General features: G+C 43.3%; 1 protein-coding gene across 1 annotated transcript in view; it reads left to right on the plus strand.

Annotated features, from left to right (window-relative positions):
- The first annotated feature begins 6,511 nt into the window (after nt 1-6,511).
- The window catches only part of LOC120939983 (macrophage mannose receptor 1-like), a 145,683-nt gene continuing 133,700 nt past the window's right edge, over nt 6,512-18,494 (plus strand). Inside the window, exons 1-2 of the mRNA XM_040352475.1 lie at nt 6,512-6,753; nt 16,939-17,334. Of these exons, the coding sequence (XP_040208409.1) occupies nt 6,687-6,753; nt 16,939-17,334 (463 nt within the window). The 5' untranslated portion in view covers nt 6,512-6,686. The remainder of the gene's footprint in view (nt 6,754-16,938; nt 17,335-18,494) is intronic.

Here is an 18,494-nt window from a genome sequence, read left to right on the forward strand (position 1 = left end):
AGGCAGCAGAACGCTGTTTATTGGGAAGAGTGGGCGGGAAGACATATCAGAAGAGGATGGGAGGAGGGGGAGGAGTAGAAGCAGCTCTCTCCTCTGGCTGTGCGGGCAGCAGGGGGAGGGGGAAGTGTCAGAGTTGGCTCTGATGATCTGAGCGTCTCTCTTTGGCTGTAATCTGGAACTCTAAGTGAGCTCCGATCTTCTCGTGATTTGTCCCACTCGCAGCCTGTTTTCTCTATGTGTAGCAGTGAGCGGACTTTGCGCTGTGCTGATGGTGGGGACCTCTGCTGCTAGAAGAGGCGACTCTGTAATTAGGAAAACTAGGAGGTCGTCAGGCCCCTGTGTGTGCAAGGCTTACGGCGACCGCCTAATGTGCCTAATTAGAGAGCCGCCTCTGCGAAGGTTATAGGGGCAAAGGGGAAAATTGCCCTGGGCCACCCTATCAGAGGGGGCCCCAGACTTTCTTTATAAATATATGAAACTTTTTTTCCCTTGAGACTTGAGTGGTGTGTTTGTTGTGGAAATTGTCCAGTTTGCAGCCTCAACAGGCAGTTTTTTTCGTTCAATAGATTTTTATTAGTAAAAGAAGAATATTCAACATAACAATGAAAGTCTCATGTAATACAAAGACATAAGTGCTATATACTCACTTGTATAACATAGAAAAACTTGTACGTTTATACCCGAAAATCAAGTACATATATATGACATAGCACCAAACAATAGAAATTAGTTCAATAGTATGATTGTCAAAAGATCGACATTTTGTCATTATTAAACATAATAAAACTTCCAATAGCAACATATAAGAGGCTACAGAGTCCACGAGAACAAGGACCCAGATCCCAGGCGCCCCCAGGGGAACATGCTGCGCCCAAAGAACCAGATCCCCGACCCTCAGGAATCCACCAACCCCTGTTAAGCTTCAACTCAACAGGCAGTTTAATTCATGATGAAGGGCTTGCTGATACCTTTCCAGATGTATATGTAGCTCTTAGAATATATTTGAAAATGATTGTTCAGCAAATTGGCACTGCTAAAGAATTATCTGAACCAAGATGACCCATGAAAGGATCTGTGCCTACTTTTTGTCAATAGCAGCGTCCTCAAGATGATGCAGTTTGATGAGTTAGTTAAAGATTTTGCAGATGCTAAATGCAGGAAGAAATACTTTTTGTAAATATTGTAGTGTGATGCATAACTGTGACGTATGACTTACCAGTTTTCATTACCTGTGTAATGTGTATTCTTACAGTCAATAAATTTGAGGAACAGAAATCAGACAAGTGTTTTCTTCGGAAACCTAACTTATTTATTTTTTTCGAACAAATGTGATTTATCATTAATTTCAGTTCACTTTTTTATTTTTCATATAATTTTTTTTCTATGTTGAGGGGCCCCAAACATGAAGTACCTTGGGGCCCCCTAGATCTAAATCCGGCACTGATGTGGGGCCAGTAACTTCTGCAGAACAAAGTTGTGGTAGGGCTAAACCATCTAGAGACAAGGCACATCTGCCTGTGGACATTCTATACAGCCACAGTAGCTTGATGAGTGGCTGTTGCTGATACTCCATCTTCTTCCTTCTCCTCTTCTGCTAATCCAGTCTTAGCCCTACAAGCTGTCAATGAGGAGTTGATTGAATTGGTGGAATTATTTTATTACACAATCACTGGATCATGTTGGTCGTGTGCAACCATTCCTTTTTCCAGATACTGAGGAAGAGAAAAATAGTGCCATGACCACAGAGGGAGGGGACATCAGTCAGGGAGCAACAAGAGGTAGTGATGTTCCAGTGGCTGGAGCTTATTGCAAAATGTCCCCCTGCATATCTGTCCCACCACTATAACTCCCTGCACATCTGCCCCACCACTGTACCCCCTGCTCTTCTGTCTCACCACTGTAATCCCCCTGTTCATCTTTTCTCATCTGCCCCACCACTGTACCTTCCTGCACATTTTCTCCACTGCCGTATCCCCATGCTCTTCTGTCCCACTGCCGATTCACCTTCTCATCTGCCCTAACACTGAACCCATCTGCTCATCTGCCCCATCACTGTAACCCCTTTTCTTATCTGCCCCACCACTGTAACCCCTTTTCTCATCTGCCCCACCAATGTACCGCCTGCACATCTGTTTCAGCTCTGTACCCCCTGCTCTTCTGCTCCACTTCTGTTTCCCCTGCTCTCCTGCCCCACCACTGTAACCCCCTGCTCATCTGTCTCACCAATGCACCTCCTTTCACATCTGCCCCACTGCTCTACCCCCTGTTTTTCTGTACCACTGCTGAACCCCCCTGCTTATCTGTCCCACCACTGTAACCCCCTTCTCATCTGCCCCATCACTGTACTCCCCTGTTTATCTGCCCCATCACTGTACTCCCCTGCTCTTCTGTCCCACTGCTGAACCCCCTTCTTATCTCTTCCACCCCTGCACATCTGCCCCACCAATGTATCCTCCTGTTCTTCTGCCCCACCTCTGAACCCCCTGCTCATCTGCCACACCACTGTATCCTGCTCATGTGCTCCACCTCTGTACCCTCTTCTCATCTATGATATGTGTGATATGCAGAGTGGTGAAAGGAAGCAACGATGAGACACATCTACCTGTCCTAGCACACTCATCCTGCTCATCCAACTCTCACATCCAGCCCATGTGCTTGTATATGATACAAGCATCTGGAATAAATGCGCAATATGAGATCAGGTCAGGGGCATTTTCAGGGTCATTTTCTGAAAGCAGTGGGCCTGTGTGCAGGATCATAAATTAGGCTCCCGCAGCTGAGGAAAATTGTGGCACTCTGCGCTTCAGCAAAAGTCAGGTGTGATTTTCACTGCGCTGAATACTGGCTGTGGCTTAAAAGGACACAGAGTGCAGGACTTAATAGACTGCCTCTTCATTATTGCCACCCTTTGAGAGCTTCTACTTAAAGATTAGGTTCACCACAGTTCTATTCAGTTAACAATTGGCACAGGTAAACTTTGTGCTACAGGTGACCCAACACCCAACCCAATTCTGCTTACTGGTTTGTAAGCTGTCTGTCCGCACTGCTCCTATAGCAGTGATTTTCCCCCTGGCTCAGGAGAATTGTAACTCTTTTTTTTTATTCCGGTGGTTCTGGCACATAAGGGGGTGATCCGCATGGCTCTGTTATGAGAAATAAATAATTACATTTTCTGTATTTGTGATAAAAGTGAGACATGCAAAAACCTGTTTCAAAAAGATTCTACTCTGTGTCTCAATAGTTCAATGGAGGATTTGTTTTGGCTCTTTTTAGCTTACCTTACCATAACCTGGTTATATTTTCTTCTTGCTCCTCAACCCATACTCTACTGTTTCCATGTACTGCATTGTTGGTGGTCAATAAGCCTGAAACAGTTGTATGTAGTTTGAAGTACATTACTCGATATCGGGGATCTCCAAACTTTCTAAACAAAGGGCCAGATTATTGTCCTTCAGACCCGACATTGGTGTCAGTGGGGGGATTAGTGCCCCATCATTGGTGTAAGTAGGAGGAATAGTACCCCATTATTGGTCTCAGAAGGAATAATAGTGTCCTATCGTTGGTGTCAATGAGAGGAATAGTACCCAATCGTTGTTGTCAGTGGGAGGAATAGTGTCTCATCATTGGTGTCAGTGGGAGAAAATGGGCACCTTTGGCCACAGTTTGGAGACCACTGCTCTATATTATTAGGCTGTATCTGTGCTGTAATTTAATGGGCAAGGATGTAGAGTTGACAAAAGGGGATAAAAAATAATAATATCAGGTCTACACACTATCCTGAAATATCCCCGCGTATTTCAAAGGGGGCGGCTTATATTTAAATTAAGCGTGCCCCCGTTTCGATCGAACTGCGCATGCGCCGGGCTAAAAATAGCCCAGTGCGCATGCTCCAGTTCTCGGCGGAAAACGTCAATGACGCCGACGTGTGCGTCATTGACGTAAAGTCGTATTCAAGAACGACTTAGTAAAACGACGTACCCGATGGGAAAAGACGACGCGGACCCGACGCCATACTTAACATGGCATACGTGGGACTGGCGTAAGGTTACCCCTCATATAGCAGGGGTAACCTTACGCTTACGCAAACGACGTTAGCGACGGTTACGCGACGCGATTTCGTTCGGGAATCGGCGTATCAGGCTCATTTGCATAAACAAATGAGACCTGAACGTAAACGCCACCTAGCGGCCGGCGGCGAATTACATTTAGGATCCGACAGTGTAAGTGACTTACACTAGTCGAATCCTAGCCTAAATCCGGCGTATCTTGTTTTGTGAATACAAAATAATGATACGCCTGCGCGAAATTCAATTTACGCCGGTGTATCAGTAGATACACCGGCGTAACTTGTTTGAGAATATGGCCCATTGTGTGTGGGCTTCACATTGTTTTTCGGCTTCTGAAAAATGACGTTTTTCGGGTAGTAAAAAATGATCGTGTGTGGGCTAAAACGACATTTTAAACCCGCGCATGCCCAGAAGCGAGTTATGAGACGGGAGCGCTCGTTCTGGTAAAACTACCATTCATAATGGAGTAAGCACATTCATCACGCTGTAACAGACAAAAAAGCGCAAATCGTCTTTTCCTAACAAGGAATCAGCTAAAAGCAGCCCAAAGGCGAATAGAACTTCCCCTTCAGAGTGCCGTTGTACGTGTTGTACGTCACCGCGCTTTGTTCATTATTTTTCAAAAACGATGGTGTGTGGGCAACATCGTTTTTAATGATGAAGTTGGAAAAACGTTGTTTTTTGGAAATGCTGAAAAACAACATTTTTTTTCATGCCGAAAAATTATCGTGTGTACGCGGCATAAGACCTGTAGTCCTCAAGCAGCACGGCATACTACAGTGGATGGGGGCTTGAACTACAAGGGACACAAATCCCTGTACATAGAGGAGGAGGACAGACCCAGTTTTTCAGGGCAATTTAGTGCGGGGAATCAGAGAGCGAGGACATTCTGCCCGTGAGGTCCTTACCAAAATGAAACAGGGTGAGGACTAAGCCACTGATAGTTTGGTTTTCTGTGCTGGGACCAAAGCCAGAGGGACCCATTGCTGTGTATGCCTACACCAGAGAGAACAGAGCCTTGTGAGGACTAAGATACTGGGGACCTGATTCTGGGGATATGACCGGGAGGACCGAACTTCTTGGGACAACAATGCACCAAGCGTACTGGATCAGACCTGTTGCGTAGCAAGAGTGGTGAGCGGAACAATTGAGCTTGATCCCTTGCTGCCCACATTTAATGCCAATAGAGACTGCTCTCTTATTAGCAACCCATCAGCCATCCATTGTGTACAGTCTTAAAGGGATAGCCTCACGTGTACCACCTTACAGACAGGCCCCAACAATACGCCTCTGATGATATCCAACTCGGATGAAACATGTCAGACTGGCTGATGCAAGCACACTGAGAGTCGCAGATTTTTTACTTCATGATGATCTTTGTACACCTGTAAGTAGACTACAATAAAATTATCGTATGTTTTACCTTACGTGCTTCACTATTGCTGCTTTTCTTCTTTACATTGGTTAACCACTTCACTACTGGCCCATAGTCATTTGACGTCCACAGATGGGATCTCCCATCCTGGGTTGACGTCATATGACGTCCTGGGTTTTGTGCAGTGATATCTGAATGATAAGTGAAGTGAACTCCTGCGCTGTCTAGAGTGAGGGGACAAGTGAAAAGTGGGGATACTGCTGCAAATAAAAAAGAGGTCTACCTCGATAGACAAAAAGTGATAATTGTAACAAGTGAAATATTTGCGCTGTAAAGTGTTATACACTAGTAAAGTGTTACACACCAGGGGATAGATCCCCTGGTGTGTACGATCCAGCGGATCTGTTTCCGCGGATTTTTGTCCCCGGGGATGAATTTCCAGCGGATCAAAATTTCTTGACATGCTAAGAAATCGATCCGCTGGAATCCAGTCCAACGGATTGATCCGCTGGTCTGTACAGACTCACCGGATCAATCGTCCGAATCCATCCCCCGCATGTGTCGTAATGATTCGACGCATGCGTGGAATTCCTTATATGACAGCGTCGCGCACGTCGCCGCGTCATCATCGTGGCGACGGCGCGACACGTCACCGCGGACGGAATTCCGTGGGGATTTTGATCTCATGGTTAGTACAACCATGAGATCAAAATCCGCCAGAGGATTTATCCGCGGAAACGGTCCCCCGGACCGTTTCCGTGGATAAATCCTCTCTTGTGTACCCGGCCTAAGGGGACCAGATTTTATGAATCTAATCCTAATGAAACAATCACATTGATATTTGAAACACATTATGAAAACCCTAATTATTTATTTTCTCATTGGAACATCCTCTTTTTCTGTTTGCGTGTAATCTGATTCTTGAGAAATGAGAAAAACACTTTATAGAAACACATATGGTGAATCACTGTGGACCTAGTGGGCATCTTTTTGACAAAATCAGTAGCAGCTGATAATAAAAATTTGCTTATGGAAGCAAAATAAGAAGTGGGAGTTACTCTCTGCATTAAGGCCCATGTGACAGGATATTCTTATATCATTTAGAAGCCACAACAATCATCGTGCTTTTAAGTCTTTTAAACGTTAAAGAACTGAACTGGAACTCCAGTGTGTTTAAATAGGACTTCAGTAACCAAAGGATTTAAATCTGCAGTGTTTCCTTAAAGCTTTGGAAGAATAATAAGATGGCTATGATGATATCTTCCATTCTACTTATACTTCTGATGGTAATCTTGCCGACTCTTCAGCAGGGTAAGTTTTTGAGTCCTGTATTTGTGTGCCAAGGGGGCAGATTCTCGTAGATCACCGCATCTCTGTATCTCATTTACGTTACGCCGCCGCAAGTTTTACGGGCAAGTGCTTTATTCACAAAGCACTTGCCTGTAAAATTGCGGCGGCGTAGCGTAAATCCCCAGGCGCAAGCCCGCCTAATTCAAATGATCCGGGTAGGGGGCGTGGATCATTTAAATTAGGCGCGTTCCCGCACCGAACGTACTGTGCATGCGCCGTCCCTAAAATTTCCCGACGTGCATTGCGCTAAATGACGTCACAAGGACGCAATTTGTTTCGATGTGAACGTAAATGGCGTCCAGCCCCATTCACGGACGACTTACGCAAACAACGTACATTTTTAAATTTTGACGCGGGAATGACGGCCATACTTAACATTGGTTGCCCCTCATTTAGCAGGAGCAACTTTACGCGTCGCAAATCTAACGTAAACGTCGTATCTTCACTGCGTCGACCACGCGTACGTTCGGGAATTTGCGTATTTTGCTAATTTGCATACTCGATCGGGAAAACGACGGAGAGGAGACACCTAGCGGCGAAAAAAAAATTGCATTTAAGATCCGACAGCGTAAGAGCCTTACGCCTGTCGGATCTAATGGTTATCTATGCGTAACTGATTCTGAGAATCAGTCGCATAGATACGATGACCCAGATTAGGACTTAGGACGGCGCACATTACGTTGCGCCGTCGTAAGCCCTTTGAGAATCTGGGCCAATGTCTTTATGTTTAGGGTAAGCAAGGGCAGTGGATTGGATGTACAGTCACAGCTTTATTCACTACCTAAGATTCTTTTTAATATTTAGAGGTAATGAAGCACAACTTTTTTTTTCTAACAGCAGATTTCTTGATTTAAAATCTTATGCCGCATACACACGAAATTCCGACAAGAAAAGTCAGATGTGAGCTTTTGGTCCGAAATTCCGACCGTGTATAGGCTCCATCGGACTTTTGCTGTCGGAATTTCCTCCAACAAAAGATTGAGAGCTGGTTCTCAAATTTTCAGACGGAATACAATTCCTATTGTAGCATCCGATCGTCTTTAACAATTCCGACACCAAAATTCCGACGCATGCTCGGAAACAATTCGACATATGCTCGGAAGCATTGAACTTAATTTTCTCGGCTTGTCGTCATGTTGTATGTCACCGCGTTCTTGACGGTCGAAAGTTCTGAGAATTTTTGTGTGACCGTGTGTATGCAAGCCAAGCTTGAGCAGAATTCCGTCGGAAAAACCTTGGATGTTTTTTCCGACGGAAAATCCGATTGTGTGTACGCGGCATTAGAATCTATCTCCTTTTCTGCACTGAAAAATACATCTACTCTATGGGGTTGATCTAATAAAACTGGAGATTTAATCTGGTGAAGCTTTGACAAAAAACTGGAAGCTGATAGTTTATGCACAGCTGCACCAGATTTTGCACTCTCCAGTTTTAGTAAGGCCCCCGATGGATGAAAAATGAACACCAAGTGGATGTTCAATTTCAATAAAAAAAAAAAAATCAAAACAAATGAAAAAAAAAAACGGATGTAAACGGACAAACGGTCCATTTTTTCATCCATTTTTGTATGGGTAGTGGATGTAAAAAAAGCTGATGTAAAAACTGATGAAATATTGATGTAAAAACCGATGTAACCTGTATTAATTTTTCTTGAAAAAAATACGTGACTGAAGAAATGAAACAATCAGAACTAAGGCCGATTTCAGCAGAATCCGCTTGTTCAGCAAGAATCTCTCTGCTAATCTCCGCTAAGCAGGTGGATGACAGGTCTGTGACAGAGCGGACACGGACACAGCCTGCTCTCCGCTATGGGGGCAATTTGAGGGAAACGGACCGACTCCTTTTCCATCTGATGCCATCCAATATATGGACATATATCTGCTTACATGCGCTGCTCCATGGAAGAAACTGGAGGGTCCAATCAGGTCCACCTGAAAAACTGACAGGCGGACCTGATCTGACAGCCTGTATGAAAGGGGCTTAAGACCTGGTTCACAACAATGCATATCTTAGTGCATTTTCAGTTTTGCAGAAACACACTTGTAGTATATATATGTATACTAGACTGACTGACTGTATACATATCAAATACACTTCCACTAACTGAATAATCTGCCTACTTAATCTAACTCAAGCTATCTCTCTGTCCAAGCCAGCAACACTACACTCGGCCACTATATAAGCACCCTTATATAGTGTGGGGTATGGACTTAGTCCCCCTGAGCCATGATTGACCAAAGGCACCCTGCCTTTGGCCAATTACGGCTCTCTCAGCAGCGCACACTCTGATTGCCCAAAGCATGCAGGTCAGGTGCATGCTTTGGCCAATAATCATATAGCAATACACTGTGATCTCGCAGTGCATTATGGGGCATTCCGCAGCGCTCGAATTTCCCGCAAACTCCTCATATGATCGGTTCATTTTAGAATAAATGAACACCTGATGTTCTACTCAAACTTACATTCGACTCAAACCACAGGCTCATCCCTATTTATTTTATATTCATTCATATACTGTGTTAAGTTTTTGTTGTTACTGTGTGCACATACCAAGAGATATTTATTTATTAACATTTTTGGTGGATTTTTATATCATTAGACTATTAATGTCTGCAGACCACAGTATTCCAACATGGCTTTTTAAGACCTGAAACAATTCCACAGTGCATTTTTAATCCCATGTACATTGTTGTGGACTGTTAGGGGTAGTAAGTAAGTAAGCACAGACGGAGTACCCAAAAAGCAAGATAGAGGTAGTGAAAGCTCTGACATTAACAGCCAGTTTCATAAACCAGTAGTCTGATGATAATGGCATGGTACTGGATGAGCAATTGTTGTGGTCAGGAGCCAAGCCCTTGTCAGTAACAATAGTGTCAAAAAACAGTAGCAGAATAATAGACAGATGTTTTAGGACAATGGCTTCATGTACACTAGCAGCTACTAAACTTGAAATTAGGAGCTTTTGGCGTTTTTGTTTGCCAAAGCTCCTAAACCCAGCTCTGTAAAAAGCCCATGGGTCAATGTACACATAAAGAATACAAATCACTATAAGGCCGCGTACACATGATCAGTCCATCCGATGAGAACGGTCCGAAGGACCGTTGTCATCGGTTAACCGATGAAGCTGACTGATGGTCCGTCGTCCATATACACCATCAGTTAAAGAAACGATCACGTCAGAACGCGGTGACGTAAAACACAATGACGTGCTGAAAAAAATGAAGTTCAATGCTTCCAAGCATGCGTCGACTGGATGGTTTTCCATACTAACGATCGGTTTTGACCTGTCGGTTACCAGTCCATCGTTTCAAATTTAAAGCAAGTTCTCATTTTTTTGACCGAAGGTTAAATAGCCTATGGGGCCTACACACGATCGTGGACTGATGAAAACGGTCCTTCAGACCGTCCTCCTCTGGCGATCCTATCGTGTGTACACGGCCTAAGACCTAAAAGTGAACAGCAGCCCTTTGAATGAACCACACAAAATAGACTAGTGTGAAATAGAAGAGCAGTGAAATGAACGTCCATAAACAGTCAATAAAATACAGGATTTCTGGAAAAATGTAAACGATCCTCCAAAGAGTGATGAGATCTTCTCACAAAACCATAAGTACCACCAACACCTCTGCCGTCAGTATTAAACCCACCAAAGGTAGTGCCTCACACTCACATGTTTGGCAGCAGAGCAGTTACCCCACAAGGGTTAAATCCTCAGACCACTCCTCTCCACTCAGTGCAGACACGTTTATTCAATAAAATCTTCATATATTGCATTTACAATGTTCACAAGTAAAACAAGCATTGGAAAATATATAAACCCAGAGCGCTGAGGCAGCAGATGGATGATAATACAGCCGGAAATATCTCACCACACTTTGCAGCCAGAGCGTCCCTCATTATATCAAAGACTTCCTACTAGTGGCCGTACAGCCACGACCCAATGCTTTTCGTCATCACAACTTCGTCCTGGGATAGGCTTTTAGTAGAGTTTAGGAGCTGCTGCGGTAAGGTTCAACCTCCGTCTCCTGAATGCGGAAGAGTCACATTCAGGATAGGAACGTTTTGACTGCCCAGTCGTGGGAAAACGCAAAACGGGGCAAAAACATGGCAAAATCACCACAGTATCTGACGGCCATATGTACGTGGAGCCTAACAGGGGTCTCCATAACAAAGGTACTCTATCAAAAGACAAGCTAAAGTTGGTAACACAGCCAAAGTAACAAGAAAAAGAAAACCAGACAGGACCACTCGAAGAGCAGACAAGGGATGACATTCTTGAAGTTATGAATTCATAGTTTAGCTCTGAATCTGGTACTCAGGATCAGGAACCACACCAAAAACAGAATGGTCTGGCAACACACTGTTGGCCCTACACTAGTAGATTTTTAAGCTCTTTGTATAAAAATCTAATAAGTAGACTTTGATAATGCCAATAGAGACTTGATGCATGTTATTAAGAAAACTAACTTATACATAACTTAAAAATGTAATTTGCTTGCAATGCCTTTTACATACGATCGGTTTTCCCGGCCGTAAAAAGTCCGCTGGGAAAACCGTGGGGAAAACTGAGATCCTCAGCTTCCTGACGACGCAATAAAATTTGCGAAACGCGTAGAGGCTGCTGAGACCTATAGGATACCATACCGGTCGGAAGAAAGGATCAGGGGGAACGAGGAGTGATTTTTTCCTCTACACGTTTGCATACACGGCTGGAGAAGCTTGGTGCCGGCAAATAGGCACACCAAAATGTGAGTGCAATACTTGTCTTTTATTTTAAATTGAATAAACAAATTTTACCTACTACACTATGTTGGGCACCCCTTCTCTGTGAGCTTTTATAGAGAAAGAGACGCAGCACCCAAACATCTAGGATACTTAACAACTGTGGTGATACGAAATAGGATTGGTTATCCTGGGAATGAACCAAAGGCATTCATTGAATGGGATCTGGTGAGTGGCCATTTTTTACAGTGATGGGAAGATCACGGAAGTGGTGAAATCACGTGGCATTTGAATATTTCACAGAAGGAATATTGATTAAGAGCACCTGGCTACTATATTGGGACTTTTTTTCTCTTTTTTTCAGCAAAGGGAAGAGGTTCCACGCAGGAACTCTCTTTGCACATATATATTTATATTTTCTTCACCACACCAAATTTGGTCTGGTGATATTATAATATACACCTGTTTGTCTTTTACGTTTTTTGTTTGAAATATTGAAATTTTGAACACTTGGTAGGGGGTATATATATATATTAATATACGCACGTATTGAGGTGTGTTCTATATGCACATATGCAGTTTTTTAGAAGAACACATATATATTCTCCTTAGAGGATTGATATATATTCTTTTGCGTTGGAAGCACATAAGTTAACGTCTATAGGTGTTAATTAATTGTGAGTATATTACATAGGATCAAATATTCACGGTAGCGCAATCCATATTTTTCACTGTTTTATTTTGGGTAAATCACTACAGAGTGAGTTACACTTTTTTTGATTGCAGCAAACCACTCTACACAGAGCAAACAAGATATTTTTCCATTTGCGCCAGTAACATCAACACTACAAAAACTGAGAACCTGCTCGGTAGCTTTTTCCCCCTACACACGGTCAGTTTTCCTTGCAGGAAAACTGCCATGAGAGCTTTGGTCGGGAAACTCGGCCGTGTGTATGCTCCACCGCAGACTTTCCCCATAGAAAAACTGCCGGCTTAAAAACCGCCAGGAATCCCGGCGAGAAAAAAGAAAACATGTTCTCATTTTTCCTGCCGGAATTCCCGGCGGTTTTCCTGTCAGGAAAACTGCTATGGAGCATACACACGGCCAGTTTTCCCGCCCAAAAGCTGTCATGGCATTTTTCCCAACGGGAAAACTGGTTGTGTGTACGAGGCAACAGTTTCCATTTTGGTATGCATGGAATTTTGCAAATAAAAACCACATTCACTGCTTTACTTTTCTTTAAGAAAAAAATTAAGAACCAAATTCTACTAGTGTATGGCCAGCTTTATAAGGCGCATGTGCCAAAAACAAGGCCCGGGGGCTGAATCCGGCTCTCCAGGCCATATCATATGGCTCTTGTACCTCTCCTGCAGCTTTGGCACCTCCCTTGTCTCTGCCCCCACCTTGTCTTAGCAGTCAGCAGCAGAGAGGAGGACAGATCCTGTGTTCCTCTGTGCAGCCACAGTACCCCCTCGTATCCGCCTCCCCTGGTCTCAGCAGTCATCAGACTCCAGCAGCTGACTCTAGCCCTCCTCTGGTCCCCCTCCAGACCATGCACTTTCTGCTTCCCAACTCTGCCCCCTGCTTTTTCCCGGCAGCGGCACAAGATAAAGGGGGGGGGGTGCACTGTGATGGAAGGAATGTTGGGGGACTCTTGACTTCTGATGGTGATGGGAGCTCGGGACATCTAGTCTTACAGATACCACTGGCTCTTTGAGGGCCACCATGAAATTAAGTTTGACACCTCTATAAGGGATGCAGATCAAATGAATGGGGAAGCTGTAGAACTTGTGACAGTAACTGTGTACTGCATATGTGCTGAAAAAAACAAATGCAGAAATATGGAGTTTAAATCCAGGTAGGACGATGACAGTCAATGAATATGTGGGAACCCATCTAAAATCAAGTCTAAAATCAAGTGCCATTTCCCTATAGTTCTCTTATTCAAGAAGGATGTAATTAAAAAATGTTAACACCTCTACTCAGCCAAAGAGGTAATTACAGAACAGTATTAGTATTAGCCGAACCGTGGTCTGAATGCAAGATATAGCGAGTCTCTTAGCATCTGTGGTGCAGAAATGAAATGTTTTCGGATATCCGCTGCTTTTCGATCTGATCCTGTCCGCAAAATCCAGATGGATGGTGGTCCTAATTTCCATCTGTCTGGTGGATTGGATAGGATCGGATGAAAATGGGCTGATGGTCTGTTTTCACCCAATTTCCCCATAGAGAGTGGGACTGTGTCTGTGTCCGCTCTGCACAGTAAGCGGAGACAGACCTGTCAATCGCCTGCTCAGCGGTCGTCAGAGGAGCGATCCCCTGCTGAGCAAGCGGAGCCCGTGAAATGGAGGCGCCCATGTGAAAGGGGCAGTGTTGTAATGTTACTGGCAGCCAGCAAAAAATGGGCACTTTTCTCCTGCCAATAAATGCCAGTGACAGGAAAATTCTGCCAGTAACAAATATGGCTCTGATGCTCGGCTCGGAACTGCACATGCGCAGTTCAAGTACGGAGCTGGTAGAGACCATCTGAGTGCATGCTACAGTGTATTCAGGCAGCTCCAGCCAGGGGCAAGTCTGGCGGAGGCGGTGCCTGAGCATGTCGTGTGATGTCATGGTGCAAGGGAGCCGAGCGGAATGGCCGGAAACCAATGTGTGGGCCAGCAGCAAGAAAAGCCAGGATCAGGATTGTCAGTGCTGTTTGGACTGGAATGGACTGAAGGAAACACCCGGTGTGAAGAGACACGGCCACTGTGACTCAGCAGCGGACATAACAAAATAATACCGCGCACACATGCAAAAATTACATTTAACTCCTGCAAGGCTATTTAAAATACCTGAAAATTTTTCAAAAAATATGGGGAATAAGTCATACCATATGACCATATTGTTCTTAAGCACACTTACTGCATCAAAGTACCCCATTGTCAGTGGGTCCAACGCTATTCATATAATGAAAGAACCTGCTTTTCTGAACCATGGGAGAAATACACTCCTCTATATGGGAGAAATAAAGGACTCCTCCTATATCACAGGTGGACACTAATGAGAGTTAATGGCGGGGGGTGGGGGATGGGGTGCTCCATCACAAGGGATCTGGTCAGGATTTTTGTATGTGTGCGCTGTAATATTTTATTCTGTTTGTATGGTCTTATGCTGCACCATCTTTAATGCATTTTATAGGGTGTGCCCCCCAAGTATTTGTCTATTGTATGGATCTCAATCAGATCCCTTGGGATGGAGCACCACCCACCCCCCGCCATTACCTCTTATTAGTGTCCACCTGTAATATAGGAGGAGTCCTTTATTTCTCCCATATAGAGGAGTGTATTTCTCCCATTAGTTTAGAGAAGCAGGATCTTTCATTCTATGAATAGTGTAGGACCGACCCACTGACAATGGGGTACTTTAACGCAGTAAGTGGGCTGAAGCACTGTATTGCCATATGGTGTGACTAAATTCCCGTATTTTTTTTTTAAAAGTTCAGGTATTTTAAATAGCCTCGTCATTTTTGTATCTGTGCGCTGTAATATTTTGTTCTGTTTGTATGGTCTTATGGCTGCACCATCTTTAATGCATTTCTTAGGCCAATTTCACACTGGGGTGTCGGCGGTATTTGCAGAGGTATTCAGCCGCTATCGGCCACTTTTACCCCCCCTGCTAGCGACCGAGAAAGGGTTAAAACCACCACTGCAGCTGCTCTTTGCCGGTGGCATAGCCGCGGTGCCCATTGATTTCAATGGGCAGGAGCAGTGGAGGAGCGGTATACACACCACTCCTTCACCGCTCCAAAGATGCTGCTAGCAGGACTTTTTTTACCGTCCTGCTAGCGCACCGCTCCAGTGTGAAAGCCCTCGGGGCTTTCACACTGCAGAGACAGCATCAGCTCTTTCAGAGCGCTTTGCAGGCGCTATTTTTAGCATTATAGTGCCTGAAAAGCGCCCCAGTGTGAAAGGGGTCTTAGGGTGTGCCCCCCCAGGAGCGGACATGTCCTGTCGGTGAAGTGTCATCATCATCTGTGCGGCTGCAGACTGCTGTCAGTGTCACTGTGAGAATCAATTTCATATGTGTGTGCCGCTCATTCTAATTTCTTGCCCTCCTGTCTCTGAGCTACTTACTATATCGAAAATAAAAATAAAAATTATTTTTTTGCATTAATATCTACTTTAAATCACATTTCTAATTGCATATTGTACTAGTTTGTAGCCAAAATACTGAAATTTGCACTTAAAACTGTAATTTTGTAACTTTTGGAAATGCCAGTAAACTTGGCTGTTCCAGTAAATGTCAGTTTGGTAGGTTGGCAACACCGGAGAGGGGCCTTAGAAGAAGCCTAGTACAAGAAAATAAATAAAATATAAGAAATATTAGAAGGTAATTCAAACTGTGAGTGTATGATAGAAAGAGCAGGCTATTGTCATTGAAATACCACATCTGAAAATAATGGGTAGTTCCAGAGATACAGACGGTTGAAGAAAATCTTGACTCGGCTCTTGCAAAGGTTCATCTTGGCCTCCCTGTACACGATCAGTCCAAACTGATGAAAACGGACTGAAGTTCAGTTTCATCGGTTAACCGATGAAGCTGACTGATGGTCTCATGTGCCTACACACCATCAGTTCAAAAACCGATCGAGTCCAACGCAGTGACGTAAAACACAACGACATGCAGAAAAAAATGAAGTTCAATGCTTCCAAGAATGCGTCGACTTGATTCTGAGCATGCCCGGGTTTGGAACCGATGCTTTTGCGTACTAACCATCAGTTTTGACCTATCGGTCAGGCGTCCATCGGTCCAATTTTAAAGCAAGTTCTCTGTTTCTGGACCGAAGGACAACTGACCGATGGGGCGTACACACGGTCGGTTTGGACCGATAAAACTGAACTTCAGTCCGTTTTCATCGGTTTGGACTGATTGTGTGTACGAGGCCTGAGGCCTCGTACAAACGACCAAGTTTCTCGGCAAAAACCAGCAAGAAACTTGCTGGGAGATAATTTTTTGCAGAGGAAACCGGTCGTGTGTACATTTTCGTCAAGGAAACTGTCGAGAAACTCGACGAGCCAAAAAGAGAGCAAGTTCTCAAGTTCCTCGACGGGAATGGAGAAACTTGCCTTGTCGAGTTCCTCGACAGCCTAACAAGGAACTCGACGAGGAAAACAATGTGTTTCGCCCTTCGAGTTCATCGGTCGTGTGTACGAGGCTTTAGGCTTTATTTTTAACTTTAGCTGCATATATCTCTTCCTATATCTGATGTGACACGAATCTTCCCTAATTTTAATGTTTATAACCTGCCAGCACACATGCAAAGCAAGCAAGCATATACCATCACTTAGCTTATCAAGGTTCATATCTATGGTACTATGATTACTGTATACGTCTTTCAACAAACTCATGACATCTAGCTGTTCTAAAATCGTATTTTTCAGAATCCAACTCGTTTTTAATCTACAATGAAGACCACAAGAAATGTTTACAAGCTCAGAGCAAAATCATCAAGGTTGCAGATTGTTTGCCTAACAACAATGCACAAAAATTCAGATGGATCTCGAAACACCAGCTGATAAATGTGGCAGTGCCACAGTGCCTGGGGGTGTCCGGCAAAAGTGAAAACAGCCCAGTCAGCCTGTCACCATGCAATGGCACTAATGAGCTCCAGAAATGGGAGTGTAAGAATGACACTTTATTCGGAATCGTAGGGGACGATCTTCACTTGAACTTTGGCAATACAGATGAAAAAGTGGTTATTTATAAAGGAACGGGAGGCTGGAGCAGGTGGAAGATCTATGGAACGCCTGATGACTTGTGTGTTAAGGCTTATGAAGGTAAAGTTTTCTATTTAAGATCAACTTCAGACCAATAATATAAAAAGTGTAAATCTAACTGAATTACTATTACTTACCCAAAGCTCAGTGTAAAATAAACAGTTGCTATGTTTATTTTTCTACATGTATCACTCCTCTGACACCCCAGAGGCATGGTGCCACCTCCAGAGGCAGGGGCAGGCCAGCATTTCTTCCAAGGTCTAAGTCCATGGCTTACGTGAGGAACTGAGAAAGAATAGAATAGAAAATAAAAGAATAGAACATAATTCAAAGGAATAGAAAAGACTAGAAGAGATAAAATAGAATAGATTAGAATTTGAATTGCGAATAGAATAAAATAGAAAGAATATAGCCATCTTCCGAAATTCTAAATTTTAATAGAATAGAACCAGCTATTTTTTGCAATCAAGTCAGATGGATTTGATATTTTCAATTCGAATTTGATTAGAATACTTTGAATCAACTGAGAAATGAATAAACTAAACAAAACGAAATTAATTTCGTAACAAATGCAACAAAACTACATTTGAAACTAACGAATCAATTTGAAACTAAACACATTTTTTCGTTCTGCACATGTTTACTTGCAACAACAAGGGTCCTCCCCTGGGTCTCTTCCTTGGCACATATTTCTCCGTCAACAGGCAGGACAGCTGGCTGGTTGGTTTTCTCTATTGTAATACTGCAACCCATAGAATGTATACCAACAGTCGGGGAGGAAAAATAGGTATATTTCTATGAACATGTTTTCTTTTTTTAAAAGATTTTACACAGAGACTAGACATGTGCAATTTGCTTAGTTCTGAATTTGTTTAACAAATTTTGACAAATTAGTTAATTCTGAAATTTCCGAATTTCCGAATTTTTCAATTTCCAAATTTTCGGATTTTCGGATCTCCGTATTTTTCAATTTCCGAATTCCAAATTTTCAAATTTCCGATATTTCGAATTTCTGAAAATTTAAGATTTCGGAAATTCTAAATTTGAAAAATTTGGAAATTCGGAATTTCGGAAATTTAACAAATTTCCCAAATTTCCGAAATTCTAATTTCCAAATTTTGGGATTTTCCAATTAGAATTTCGGAAATTAGAAAATTAGAGACTTTGAAAATTTTCGAATTTCCAAATTCTCGAATTCCGAATTTCTGAATTTTTCCAGA

The sequence above is a fragment of the Rana temporaria genome, chromosome 5 (assembly GCF_905171775.1).
Source record: "Rana temporaria chromosome 5, aRanTem1.1, whole genome shotgun sequence".
NCBI classification, from domain to species: Eukaryota; Metazoa; Chordata; class Amphibia; order Anura; family Ranidae; genus Rana; species Rana temporaria.